Source organism: Stenella coeruleoalba, assembly GCF_951394435.1.
Source record: "Stenella coeruleoalba genome assembly, chromosome: 3".
Lineage (NCBI taxonomy): Eukaryota > Metazoa > Chordata > Mammalia > Artiodactyla > Delphinidae > Stenella > Stenella coeruleoalba.
This window is the reverse complement of record NC_137148.1, coordinates 52,910,839-52,925,591: the sequence shown is the minus strand read 5'-3', so window position 1 is coordinate 52,925,591 and position 14,753 is coordinate 52,910,839. Positions and strand designations below refer to the sequence as shown.

The following is a 14,753-nucleotide window of genomic DNA, read 5'->3' as shown; positions in this document are numbered from 1 at the left end:
TAACTTGAGATGTGTGCTTTTCTTTAACTGACAGTAATCTTTGGATGTCCCTACTACCTGTTTTTGTTGTTGTTGTTTCCGAAAACTCTTAAATATCCTGGCTTCTTCCTTACCTCCTCCCAGCAGTTCCTCAGAGCCATCTGACAGGCTGCCTCCCAGGTTTAAGTCCTCAGCAAGTCCACCGAATAAAACATAGTTCTCAACTTCTAGGTTGTGCTTTTTTTTTTTTTCAGTAGACAATTGGTAGTTTGTTCCTTTTTATTGCTGAGTAGTATTTCATGGTATAGATGTACCTAAACTACCTGCTTTTGCATCCATTTTCTCCTCCTTCCTCCTGTTACAATGAAGGAAGTACCTCTCTCCCTACAAAGGCCAACCATTTGACATGTGCTCCGGATACCCTGCCAGGTGCTTCCACAGCACTTGACTTCTCTGGTTATCATCTCTTTCTTCTGAACCATCCTCAACACCTTACAAACATGCTTGCCTGGTTCCCACATTACAGTGGTCCCCTCTGACCCCTCATGCCCTTCCAGCTCACACTTGTTTTCTCGAGTCTCTTATAACTGTACAACTTCTCAGAAGAGCTATCTACACTCTCATCAACACATCAGCTACCTCAAAGTCCTTCATTACTGTTTGCTCCTAAGCCAGTTCACTCTAGCTGCCATCCACACTTCAGCACCTTCCTCCTCAAGGCTTCCAGTGACTTACACTGTTGAATCCAATGGCAACTTCCTAAGATGTCCTCATCTTATTCTCTTAGATGAAGCCAATCCTTTCCTTCTCAAAATATGCCTCTTGCTTCTGTTACTGCACCGTCCTCCCTGGACATTCTGATTTAACATGCCCCACAGGCATTTCAGACCTAACATACTGAAAACTAATCACACCCAATTTCTTTATTAAAACCTATTTCTCAGTCTTCCCTGATTTTGTAAATGCCATATTTCCCTTGCCTCTTGTGTAGCTGGACTCAGAGGCCACAGTCCAGCAGGGACCATACTTCCTAGCACTCCCCCAACAGTAGCACCAGCCTTGAATTTGGCTTTGACCATGTGAGAGGACCTTGCCAAACAAATGCGAATGGAAATAAAGTGTGTCTCTTCCAGGATGGGACTTTTAGGAAGTTTTTCTTCTCTGTCCACTTCTACCAGCTGGAAGCAGAGTGTGGAGGCCGTAAAGAAGAGCCAGAGCAGAAGGTGGAAGGAATGCGGGTCCCTAACTCACCAGGAGGGAGAGAGCTGCCTCATAACCCAAAACACTTACATGAGCTAGAAGTATGTGACAACTGTGTCAAGCCCCAGAAATTTTTTGGTTTGCTCGCTCTAGCACGTGGTATTATCCTAATACACACCATTTTTACATAGGCATTCTTTTGATGGTATTACAAACATGAAGAAATCCAGAGCATATACGAGAGTATTCAGGTGCAATATTTACTGAATACCAAGGCTACCTATAACATAGTTATGTTTCATGTAAATTTGCTTTAATCTAAATTCTGTCAGACTTGCCTACTAAGCTAAGGAGGCCTTTAGGATGAGAAACCCATTAAACTCTACACAGCACTTAAACAGAATAGCCTTCAAGTTAATTTTAAAGAAAAGAATGTTTTCTTTTCCTTTCCTTTCTTTCCCTCTTAAAGTAAAATTCATTCTGAAATGTGTTTTTCTGAATTTTCAGATGTTATCCCCAACAAGTAGGAAAAATCTCTCAAGTTTTTCCCCCAGATAGAATACAGCGATGCTAACAGTTTTAGAAGTTCTAATTTATACTGTCTACAAAGTTGATTTCCTATTATTGTGTGCAAGTGACACACATACAAAGATTCCTCTTTGTTTTACATTCCAAACAACCCAAATATGTTTTGAAAAACACAATTCTCTGCATAAGAAAAAGAAGTCTTCCTTCATTTTCTGCGTGTTAGGACTACAACACACAAACATCACAGCTGTGGAATGCAGGAGTAGGATTCAGCGCAATCATTTTCTTTTTTAACATCTTTATTGGAGTATAATTGCTTTACAATGGTGTGTTAGTTTCTGCTTTATAGCAAAGTGAATCAGCTATACATATACATATATCCCCATATCTCCTAGGGCAATCATTTGCATATCAAGAAGCCAGGAGTCAAGATCCTGAGGTTCTGCCCTTCATTCTGCAGCTTCCTTGCTGTGAACCGTCAGGCACATTACCACTTAGGCCTAGATTTAAGAATCCGTATGATTTGAATAATGCTTCTATTTCTCATCAGGGGGCTCCAAACCTCAGTCAATGTTTACACGATGCTTCTGGGAGCCTATTTAGCAAACTGCAGGCCATGAAGATATAAAACATCATCAGCTTCAAAAAAGAAAAAAAAAAAAAATCCAGGCAGGGATGGGCATGGTGAAGACTAGATCTGTTGTTTAAATGCCAGCCCTGCGTAAAAGGTACTGGTTGTTTTTTCCTCTGATCTAATCCTCTTAGTCATTCACAATTTTAGTTGAGGAAGAAAATGTCAAAAGTTCCATCAAGGGTTTCTGCATGGTAGAATTATGGGCTTACAGCTTTTTCCTTTATGGTGCTCTGTATTTTCTGAACTGTCCACATTGAACACATATTATTTTCTTTTCTTTTTTTTTTTTTTTGCGGTACACGGGCCTCTCACTGTTGTGGCCTCTCCTGTTGCGGAGCACAGGCTCCGGACGTGCAGGCCCAGCAGCCATGGCTCACGGGCCCAGCCACTCCACGGTATGTGGGATCTTCCCGGGCTGGGGCACGAACCCGTGTCCCCTGCATCGGCAGGCGGACTCTCAACCACTGCGCCACCAGGGAAGCTCCATATTACTTTCTTAATTGAAAAATTGGTAAATGTAAATATTTTCACTCTATAAGACTGTTTTTAAAGAGAGACGAAAGCTAACTATGTCAGACTGAATTATTGGTGCCAATTCTTTGCTTCCCCCCGGAAGTGTTACAGATCTGCATCTTTGCCAAGGTATTATGGTGGGTGGAGCATGCCTCTGCCCGTTGATGCTGGGCTTGGCCATGTGACCTGCTTTGGCCACTGGAAAGTTAGCAGACATGGTGCCAGCAGAGGCTTGAAACCTGCCTGTGCAGGTGGACATGCACACGCTTGCTCCTGTCTCTTACCAGGAGAACATAATACCTTGGGTAGCTTCTGGCTCAAGGAAGAGGAGAGACACATGGAGCAGATCTAGACCCAGACTGCATCCTAAAACCAATCACAGCAGAGCCCAGGCTAAATAACCCAAAACCCAGGTGACCTGCAGCCACAGGAGAAAAAAGGGAATATGTATTGTTGTCTGAAAGTGAAACTTTGTGGTTATGTAGTATTATTGTTGTCAACTGGTACACCACCTAATACCACAAAAAAACTCAGGGGCAAAAGTAACTCATGGATTGAATTGCAGGGTATAAAAAGGGCCATGTAGCAACCTTCACTTGCTCAATTATAAAGGGGACCAAGTCAACCATAATCCCAGTTTGAGAAAACTCTTTAGTAGACAGGAATTGTTTTCCTTCCTCTCGTTAAATATATAATTATTTAATTACAATTATATTAAGTCCTATGAAAAGATGAGTCCATTCAACAATGAGATTTCACATTAAAAATATATTGTGAGTTTTCAATGTTAAAATGTATTTTTTCACAACATGATTTAATGTTTATAATTGTTTTCCACTTTATGTGTATAACATATTGTTTCACCAGTATTCTTTTGCCAGATATCTAGATTTTAGATAATATGCGATTTTAATTATTATAAGTGGTGCTGCTCTAAACATAACTAAAGTTAATTCTCTACACATATTCACGACTATTTCCTTGTGATGAAATCTGAGGAACAGAATGGCTGGATTAAGAAATATGTAAATTTTAAAGTTTTTACTATGTCTTAATTGTCTAGTTTTAATTTACTTTTGTAATTAATGGACCAGGATCCATACAGATTGAGTCAGCCCCAGATATTAACTGAGCACAAATTTTCCAATTAATTGGAAAAAAAAATTACTCGAACTAATCCTGCTGGAATATATTGAAAACCTATTGGGTACCAGCTGTGCTAGGCACAGTGTAGTGGCCACAAGTACAGACTGTGGAGCCACAACACCTGGGTTCAAATCTTGGCTCTGCTGTTTCTGAGCATCGCGATCTTGTGCAATTTACTCAACCTGTCTGTGCCTCAGTGTTCTCATCTGTAAAATGGGTATAAGAGTGCCTCCCTCCTAAGTGCACAGAGATGTTGTAAGGATTAAATAAGTCAATAAATGTAATTCCCTAAAAGCTGTGCCTGCCACATAGTAAAGTCTTCGTGTCGGCTGTCATTAGGGATGAATAGATGAAAAGGTCACAGACCTTCCTCTCAAAGACCTAAGAGTTTAGTGAAACTTATAAAGGCTAATTGGGTGGCAAAATTTTCAAAATATAAATTAAGCCTTCACATAGTCTTTGTTTCAAAGAAAACAGTAGAAAACTGCTAAAGGAAAACAAACCTTGGAATAAAACAAAGTCAAACAATAGGAAGGCGGCTGGTCTTTAAGTTACAGAAACTATCAGGCACAAACTTATGATGTCAAAAGCAGTTTGACATAAGTTTAGCAACAAGGTCTATTCCAAGGGAAGATCATATGTGATTATTTACAGTTGCCTAAAACTAGTGGAAACCATGTTTCTTAATGATCAGAAATGATGCTTTCTTCTCTCTGCTCTAATACCTGATACTAGCACAGTGCCTGACACAAAGCAGAAACTCAATTGATAAGGGTTTCAAATTGATGTTCACAAGACCAAGTTACCCATAAACTGCAAATATCCTAAATTCAATTTGTTATGCACCAATACGCATAGCCACCATTACTGGGCTAACTGCTTTGTATGTGTTACTTCATTAAATCCTCAGCTAAGCTATGTAGAAGACCAACTAAGATTGTTTTCTTCATATTCCAAAATCACTTTCAAGCTACTGTTTTTTAAAACAGGCTGATGTTCAAGAGATTTTTTTAAAAAGCTCTCCTAAGGACTATTAAACATTTTTGAAAATTATCTGACCAAAAATTAATTAACTAAAATAATTTTATATCAAGCTAAATTGCAAAAGGTTAGCTAGAATTGCTAGAGCTGTTGAGATTTTGAAATGGGAATCAAGTTCAGCTTTTTTTTTTTTTTTTTAAAGGTAAAGGCCAAATTTCATGTTTCTGGTCATATATCTGCATCAAGAGCTATACCTTTGCATTATTTTAAAGTTTTAAGTAAACTGATTTAGCAAAAATTGGAGCAACCATTACTCCCCCCCACCTATTGGTCAAAAATAGTTTAACCAAAGTAAGTAAATTCCCTAAGTGAAATTAGTAAGTAAGGGGTGAGCCTTTTAACCGTTAAGGTTTAATCTCCCCTGCTAAAAAACTAAGGGTTAGACTAAATCTTTAGGATCTCCTACTTAAAAATGCAAATATTCTGCATTTATAGAAATGAAAGCAAAGAAAAATGTCCTAACAAGCATTAAAAGAACATCAGTAAAACTCAAGTGTGAACATTTGCCCTAATTTTAATGAAGTGCAGCAATTTTTTGATGAATTTTTTCCCCTTGGCTTCAGGGGGAAAGTCAGCTTCACCCTACACCTCAGCAGTGTGCCACAGTGGGTCACATGTTCTAGACTCTGTGCTGATCATGGTACAGAAGCATTTCTGCTCCCAGAAATTTCATCTCCAAAAAGTCAAAATCCGTAATTCTCCAAAAAAATGAAGAACTCAACTTGTTTTCCAGGTCATTTATGAACTGGCAGACAAGAGAGAACTTTATTGTTAAAAAACAATAAAGTTTCTTTAAAATATTTAGAGGAAAAAGCTCTTAGAATGAAAAAATAGAAATCTAACCTTTAGTGATTTACAATTAAGTTTAATAACATGAAAATTTATATGGGAAATCTTTTTTTAAAAAACATGCTTTAAGTTATTTTAATTTGGTTATCTTTCAAGCCAATAAAAGTTATCTGTAGATTTTCTAGATTTTAATTTTTTGATTAATTAAATTTTAACAACACAATTTAAAAATGGGTGAAAAATTTAAACAAGCACTTCACAAAAGGAGAAATATGAATGTCCAATGAGCACATGAAAAGATGTTTGACATCATTGAGTCATCAAGAAAATACAAATTAAAAACAGAAAGTGATACGACTACTAACCCATTTAAATGGCTAGAATTAAAAAAAAACTGGCAATACCACAGATGGCCAAGGATGCAGAGCAATTAGTTCATTCACCTGTTGCTGGTGGGAATGTAAAATGGTACCACTTTGGAAACAGTTTGGCGGTTTCTTATGAGGTTCAACATACACTACGGATACACCTAACAACACAGATGCATCTTAAAAACAAACTGAGCGAAAGAAGCCAGACACAAAAAAAGCATGCAATGTATGATTCGATTAGTATAAAATTCTTAAGATAAATCTAATCTATAGTGACGAACAGCAGCTCTGGGGTTGCCTGGGCCCAAAGAAGGGGCAAGGGAACATGTTATATCTTGACTTTGGTGGTAATTACACTGGGGTGTAAATTCGCTAAAACCCATCCACAGGTACACTTAGAATGGATACGTTTTATTTTATGTAAATTATACTTCAGTAAAGTTTACTAATATAATCCTCAATTTAATGGCTCTCTGAATTGGATTAGGTTGTACCAAATGGTCTGTGGAGGGGCAGGTACATTCTAAGGGGCTGATTTTCACACAGGGAACTCCACTGTCATTGGGGACACACTACAGTTGTCCCCACCTATCCACGGGGATTGGTTTCAGGACTCTCACAGATGTTCAAGTCCCTTATATAAAATGGCACCGTATTTGTTTATCAACTATGCATGTACTCCCGGATACTTTAAGTCATCTTTAGATTACTCATAATACAACATAAATGCTGTGTAGATAGCTGCCAGCAGAGGGCAAATTCAAGTTTTGCTTTAGGGAACTTTCTGGAATTTTTTTTTTTTTTTTAATATTTTCCATCTGTAGCTGGTTGAATCTGTGGATGTGGAACCCATGGATACAGAGGGCCAACTGTACTGTATAAATGTAACCCCCTCTCTTAAACAAGTCACCCATGCGACTCACCAGTCAGAGCACCCCCCAGGCTTCCCCGCCGCAGCTGTCTTCCATCCTCACTCAGCTGTCTTTTAAACTTCAGCGACTTTCCAGGGCCGGAAGCCACGTCTGGGTTGCTGCATTTCCGAAATGGCATGGGCGGAGGGGATAGTATGTGGTCAAGCTGCAGAGAGAAGGACAGCGACATCACTTCCTGGGGATGCTCTCAACCAGAAGGAAAGACACCACACCCCTCCCCACCAGGCATACTTTCTTCCCTCTTTTCCTTCTCTAAATCCCTCTCTCCTAACACTGTTTTGAATTTGGCTGGTATAGAGACTTCAGGGTTCCACTGTTGGGCCTTCCATCTGAAAGAGTATCTGGCTTGCTGCAAAACCTCCACTGCTGTGTTTTTCAAGCGCATTAGTGGGTCATGGCGTATCAGTGGATCATGAAATCAAGTTTAGTAGATGGTGACCAGCAGAACAGAAATTATCAGAGTCCAATGAAGGAAGGAAAAGAATCATTTCATGAAATGGTTAAGTTACACATGTATGTGTGTGTATCCAGAGTCATTATGTAAAATATGTCTTTCTGTGGGCCATGATCCTAAAAAAAAAGAAGAATATCGCTCTATAGATTCTACAGGGAAGCCATAGATCACTTTAGTTGTTCACAAAAGAAAATTCACAAGCTTTCGGTGCTCACAAATATACGTAGGGAAGGGAACTTTCTAGGCACCACAGCCCTTAATGGAAATTAATATGTCCTGATACCACTTCATAGCTTTTTAAAGGAAAACCTGTCACAAGAGTCATAGAAACCAAAGTCACTTCAAAAGACAGCTTTCTACAAAAGAATCCCTTGTGTCACAACACTTATTTCAAGATCTGTCCTGCTTTCAGAAGAAAACCTCTCATACCTGAATAGGGCCCTATGTTTTAAAATGTTCTCCTTCAGGTAGGTGTATATGCATGTATATGTGTCTAGATAGTTATTAAAGACAAAAATATTAATGTGCACATGCATATACCCAGATAGTTATTAAGAATAAAAATGAAGTACAAAAAATATTCATGGATATTCCAACTGCCACAGAAGAGAGCCAGCTTCATAGAAATTTAAAAACAAACAAGAGTTGGGTAACACTGCTCAAAGCCAGGCATTTTTAGGGATGCTTCACTGAGATTTGTTTTGTCTTCCTGGGTAGGAAGAAGGTCATCTGCTTATACCTGTCAGAATTTTTTCAGATTAAGACTCTCATGGGTGCATTTACAGGAAAAGGAAATTCATGGATGAAGTCATCTATGTGTCTGTCTATGCCATGCAGCATATTCAAAACCATGGCACAAAAAGAAATCTGACCTTGCCTATGAGTAACTCCTCTCAAGCCAGTTGAAATGGAATAGACTACGCTCACTCAGCTGTTACATGATGTCAACTCTCCCCCAAGCTCAGCTGTATTCATTAGTAACACAGAACAGCTGGATTTCAAGCACTTGTCAATCAGTACCATCTGAAATTCATTGCCAGTCAGTATTTTACTGTATTTCATTGCCACTTAGTAGTTTAGTGAGAGGTCCTCAACAAACTAGAGGCGCATCCACTCCAGGATCTACCCTGATCAGCAGGGAAAAGGAATTGCAGATTGTACTTTTGGAAGTATTTGTTAGGGCTGCTGTTCATTACATCAGTGTCCTACTTAGAACGGCCTCCAAGAGCGAATTTCTGTCTAGTGTTAGACACTTTGCCCTTAAACCTTACAGACAATGAAATGTAGCAAGGGCACCTTGGACAGTAACACATCAGCTACTAGAAAACGCAGAACCCAGCCAGGGGTCCAAATGCAGTCAGTCCATTACACAACGCAGAGGTTAATTTTGCCTCCTTCTTAGCTCTATTTTATGCCCTTACCCCCGTTTTTTTTTTTCTTTTTTTTCTGCCAATATTTTGGGGAAATTTTAAGGAAATGTGAAACAACAGAAAAGTTGTAAGATTAGTATAATAAAAACCATGTTCCCTTGACCAGTGGTGAATTGTTAACTTCCGCCCATGACTTTTACTCCTTCTCCCTCTCTCCCTCCCTCCCTCTCCCCCCCCCACTTTCTCTTTGCCCTACCACCCCTATAGTGAGAGTTAGTTGCAGACATTGTGGATTTTTACCCCTCAATACTTTGGCCTGCCTCTTCAAATAACAAGGGCACTGTCTTAAATTCTCCTGCCCTGTATTAAATGTATTCTTCTAAGATGTCTCAAATCTTCTGTTATCAAGGGAAGTATAAATACTAGGGAAAAAATAAAATATGTGGACTTAATATTAAAAATTTGCTTTTACAGCGAAAGAAAAACATGCAGCCACAAGGTGGCAATGTGTCATAGACATTCAACAAAATGCCCCATAATCGCTGCTACTCGCATAAGTGCACCAAGAACCCCTCAGAATAACCAAGTGAGTTAGGGTCCATTTCAGTTAGTCATTTTCTCTTAATTACTAGTGGCAGCTGCATTAAATACAAACATTTATTGTTTAAGGTTCACCAACTTCTGCTACTTATTTTTCACCCGAAGTTAAATTTTTCAGCTTGTGGAATTATAATTAATTTCTCTGGGGAAGTTTGTTGTATTGCTAATTAACAGAGGGTGAAAAAAGTAAGCAGAGGAAAGAAGATAATTCCTAAGGAGGAATTATGTGATTTCCTTACATATTTCCAACAAAGCCATAAAAGACCTGAAACAAGTGTAGAAGAAAGAGAAGGAAGTCAAGGAGAAAGTGTAGGCAAATAAAAAAGAAAATCCATGTCATCACATATAGAGTCATGAGCTATTAGTCCATAAGCCAGAGTTTTTTAATCAGAATCACAACCCCAAGAGAGGAGTATTATTTTAAATCTGGCAAAATCGAGGCAGTGAACTGTGAGGGCTGCAAATGTTCCCAACACAATATAAGCAGAAAAACCCATAAGCACTGCGCCATGTTCCAGGATCCCATTTTCTTCCTCACATCAAAATCACACTCTCAACAGCGCTCTCTCTAAATATATCATTTTTCCAAATTTGCTGTGTTGTCAGTCGCTCTACTTTTCTTTCTACAGTTAGTCAGAGCTTCTCAAAATGGTCCACTACAGCCTTGCAATTTATTTTTCATTTTTTGTCCTGATTCAAACACTCATGATCCCTTTAAAACATTTCATCAGACCCTGGAGCTTAAGGCAGACAGTCAACATATCACTTTGGACACTGCCCTCTGAATGATTTCAGTTTAATGTTTTCCAAGCTTTCCAAACTTCCAAAGTCTCCACACTACAAGGAATTCAACTAAAGACAGAGGTTGTCTTTACAACTTTCACTCATGTTCAAGGACATCTAAGCCTGCATTTGTCCTACTTGCTCTGAATACTTCTAATTTCCCTCACCAAGCAGTCAGTGAACTCCTGGAGAGCCAGATCCTACTCCCTTGTCACATACTCACCTAGCACACCGCTAGCCACAAAGTATCCTGGACTGAAACACATTCTCTGTACTTCATTCACTGATGGCAAGCATTGATTTGTGGTAGACTAGCTTTCCTCAAAACTACCTACCTTTAGTTTTCTTAACCGCTTTTAGTTCCAATGGCCACAAAACAGTTAAGGTGCATTTGCATATTACTGAATTTGGAAGTCAGACAGACAGGGACCAAACTTAACTCTTACAGGTAAGCAACCTCTCTTGCTAGCAGTTTTTTTTTTTTTTAATTGAAGTATAGTTAATTTACAATGTTTCAGGTATAACAAAGTGATTCAGTTAAACACATACACATACATATATACACACACGTATATGTATATATACACACAATCTTTATCAGATTCTGTCCCATTACATTATTGCAAGATATTGAATATAGTTCCCTGTGCTATACAGTATGTCCTTGTTGTTTACCTATTTTATATATAGTAGGATGTATTTGTTAATCCCAAATTCCTAATTTATCCCTCTTACCTCCTTTCCCCTTTGGTAAGTTTGTTTTCTATGTCAGTGAGTCTGTTTCTGTTTTGTAAGTAACTTCATTTGTATCATTTTTTAGATTCCATATATAATTGATATCATATGATAACTGCCTTTATCTGACTGACTTACTTCACTTAGTATGATAATCTCTAGGTCCATCCATGGCATTATTTCATTCTTTTTTATGGCTGAGTAACACTATTCCATTGTATACATGTACCACATCTTCTTTATCCATTCATCCGTCAATGGACACTTAGGTTGCTTCCACGTCTCGGCTATTGTAAATAGTGCTGCTGTGGACACTGGGGTGCGTGTATCTTTTCAAATTAGAGTTTTTGTCTTTTCCGTATATATGCCCAGGAGTGGGACTGCTGGATCATGATAACTCTATTTCTGTTTTTTAAGGAACCTCCATACTGTTCTCTATAGTGGCTACACTGACTTACATTCCCACCTACAGTGTAGGAGGGTTCCCTTTCCTCCACTCCCCCTACAGCATTTATTATTTATAGACCTTTTGATGATGGCCATTCTGACTGGTATGAGATGATACCTCATTGTAGTTTTGATTTGCATTTCAGTAATAATTTTGCTAGCAGTTTATCACAGGAAACATGTAAGCGTCCTAGAGAACAAACGGTGTACACAACTACTGTAAGTCTGATCCAGACGTGGGGAAAAGTTTCCAAAATTACCAGTCCTACAGAAATGCTCATCACCAGAAATCTATATCTATCTTCTATATTGATCATCGCCAACCATTGTTTGCTGTTTTACAACTATCAGGATGAGTAAAACAGAAGAGTCCACCACAATTACACTGTGGCTTCTGCCATCAGTTAATATGAATTAAAGCCAAATCATTTACAAGACTGGGTCTTATTCTGTTTAGTGTCTCTGCCATCACCACCACAACCACTACCACTGTCTCCAAACATGGACCATGTGTTTCTTCTACGGCTATATCCCACAGTTTCATCCATCTCTTTCTAAAAAGGCATATTATACCTTTCGATGAACACTGAACTTGCAGTCTTCTTAACTGACAGCTTTCTCCAGCCTGGTCTCCAGACAATTTCCTGCCCAAGCACACAAGTTCTCTCATTTACATGTTCACATAACCATTGTTATTTGGAAACTAAAGAGATTTTTCCAACTTCAGTAAATGGCAACTCCTTCTGTCTAGCTTCTCAAGTCACAAACCTTACACTTATTCTAAACTTCTCTTTCTTATTCTATAGCTGATCAGCAAATCCCCTAACTCAACCTCTAAAATATATCCAGAACCCAATCACTTCACCACTTTTACTGCTACCACTCCGGTCTCTGCCTTCCAGATCTCTCTTGAAATAGCCTCCCCAAGAGATCTCTTTGCTTCCATCCTACTTCTCAGCACAGCAGTCAGTGACCCTTCTAAAACATAAGCCAGAGGCTTACGATCCTCTGCTTGGAGTCCTCCCATGACTTCCTCTGCTTGGAGTCCTCCCATGACCTCCCCTTCACCCAGAACAAAATCCAAAGTCTTGACAATGCCCTACAAGGTCCTACCACCTCTACCCCCATTCCTCTGAACCCAGCTCCTACTACTCCACTCACTCCACTTCTGTCTGTTGCCTGACCTCAAAAGCCCCAGGCATCTCCCCACCACCCAGAACCTTAACACTGATTACTTCCTCTACCTGGGATACACTCCAGATATTAGCTACCATGTTTCCACCATCCTAAAGGTCTCTATTAAAAGGTTACTCTTTCGGGGGCGGGGGGGGGGGGCGGTTTCTCTAATGGCCCTACGTAAAAGTGTTACTGAACACAAGTTTGTGTGCCCCATGTACAGTGAAGTCAAAGAAACGGAAACATTGGCATTTGGAGCAGAGAAAGGTTTACTGCACGGCCAAGCAAGGAAAATGGGTGGCTCATGCTCAAAAAACCCAAACTCCCTGAAGGGTTTCAGCAAAGCATTTTTAAAGGCAAGGTGAGGGAGGGGTATCCCAGGGTTTGTCATCAGCCCATGCACAATTCTCTGATTGGTTGATGGTAATCAACCCTTAGGTGCCAGAAGGTCTGGGGGCCTAGGAGCTCATGATCATCAAGCAGTTAATTTCTTCCATTTAGTGGTGGTTTTAGCATCTGAAAAACTCAGGAAATATACATCAGATACTACCATCTAGGTACTTCAGAGAGGAGCTAACGCAGAGGATATGGGGGACAATTCTGTCTTGGGAAGGTCCCATAGGGTCCTGCTTGGTTACAAAGGGTAGGCCCGTCACTTTTTTCCCTTTTCAATTTTTCTCCTTAGCATCTATCACTACAAACATGTTAGACCTTTTATATTTGTTTATTGTCCTTCTTCTCCCACTAGAATGTAAGTTACATGAAATTACATACTACTCTGTTTCGTCCACCATTTGTCCATTGCTCTACTTAAAAGGCACCTTATAAATATTTGTTGAGAGAACAAATTGCAAATCTCTGGTATTTAGATTAAACAAAAAATAAAAAAAACATACGCAACAAAGGTTTCTGATTACTGGAAAAAAACAGGATCAACTTATAATATTAAATGTTACTCAAGGTAAAAATGCTAAAGGGAGTCTAGCATTTTGACAAAGTTGAACACTTCATATATGAAAAAGGCCCTTAGGTTAGAGCAAATGGCATCTTTTCAAAGAATCTTTTCTATATACAAACTAATATGCTAATTTTCGAACACTGCTACCTCTGAAGGTGATTCCTAAATAATGAATTTTTCGACCTTTTAAATCTATCCTAAGTAGCATAATCACTGTGTCTACCAGCTCCTCCTTTCAGTAATTCCTTATTCATTCCCAAGATGTGGCACCTGCATTTTAAAGACCCATCCGGAATGCATGTGCCCTAAGGCCAAAGTTCATTAGTTCAGAGGGATCACCTCATACATAATAGGGTCTGACAGTAAAGTCTTTTTTATGCTAAGAAAGAGAGAGAAAGAGATTGACTAGTAACTTAGGGTTATGAAGACACTGTTCACTTATTCTGTTTCTTGATTTTAAATATTCTAAGAAACCAAAGATATGAAAATAAATGAAGAATTGTAACACTGCATAGACTATGCTTGTAATCTTAATGAATTGCTCTATTGCCTCCATCCAGAAAGGAATCAAATTGGCAACCTGAAATGAGTTTATTGCAAAATTGGATTACATTTACATTTAAACCAAGTCCTATAAACAACATTTTGAAATTTGATAGGGTTCTATAGTTAAGACAGTCATTATTGTTTTCATACTAATTCCTCAGTGGCCAGGAATGCCAACACTTCCTATCTAATTAGGACATTTAACTCTTTCTATGCCTGTTTCCTCATCTGCAAAATGTCAGTAAGAATACTACCTATCTCTTGAGGTGGCTGTGAAGTTTAAAAGAATTCACATATGCGCTTAAAACAATACATAGAATACAGTATGTGTGCAATAAATATTAGCTGTGGTGGCTATTAACATCCCCATGTAGAAGTTACTTCATTCGGAAACATCTCTGTATGTGTACTTCATCATAAATGGTTTGCAAGGAAATTAAACTGATTATAGTTTTACTGAGCTGTCTTTTTTTTTTTTTTCTTTATGGCTCAAATGAGAACTTGGTTTGAATGAACTGCTTTAAAATTATTTCAGGCCAAGACAAGAAATA

At 38.8% G+C, this 14,753-nt stretch overlaps 1 protein-coding gene across 6 annotated transcripts in view; it reads right to left on the bottom strand.

The window, feature by feature from the left end:
• Window positions 1-14,753, bottom strand: part of MAST4 (microtubule associated serine/threonine kinase family member 4) — a gene marked incomplete at its 5' end in the record, with an annotated part of 568,435 nt that overhangs the window by 389,026 nt on the left and 164,656 nt on the right. For all 6 annotated transcript variants that reach the window (XM_079916426.1, XM_079916429.1, XM_079916428.1 and 3 more), the window contains one exon: window positions 7,125-7,278. In XM_079916426.1, the coding sequence (XP_079772552.1) occupies window positions 7,125-7,278 (154 nt within the window). The remainder of the gene's footprint in view (window positions 1-7,124; window positions 7,279-14,753) is intronic.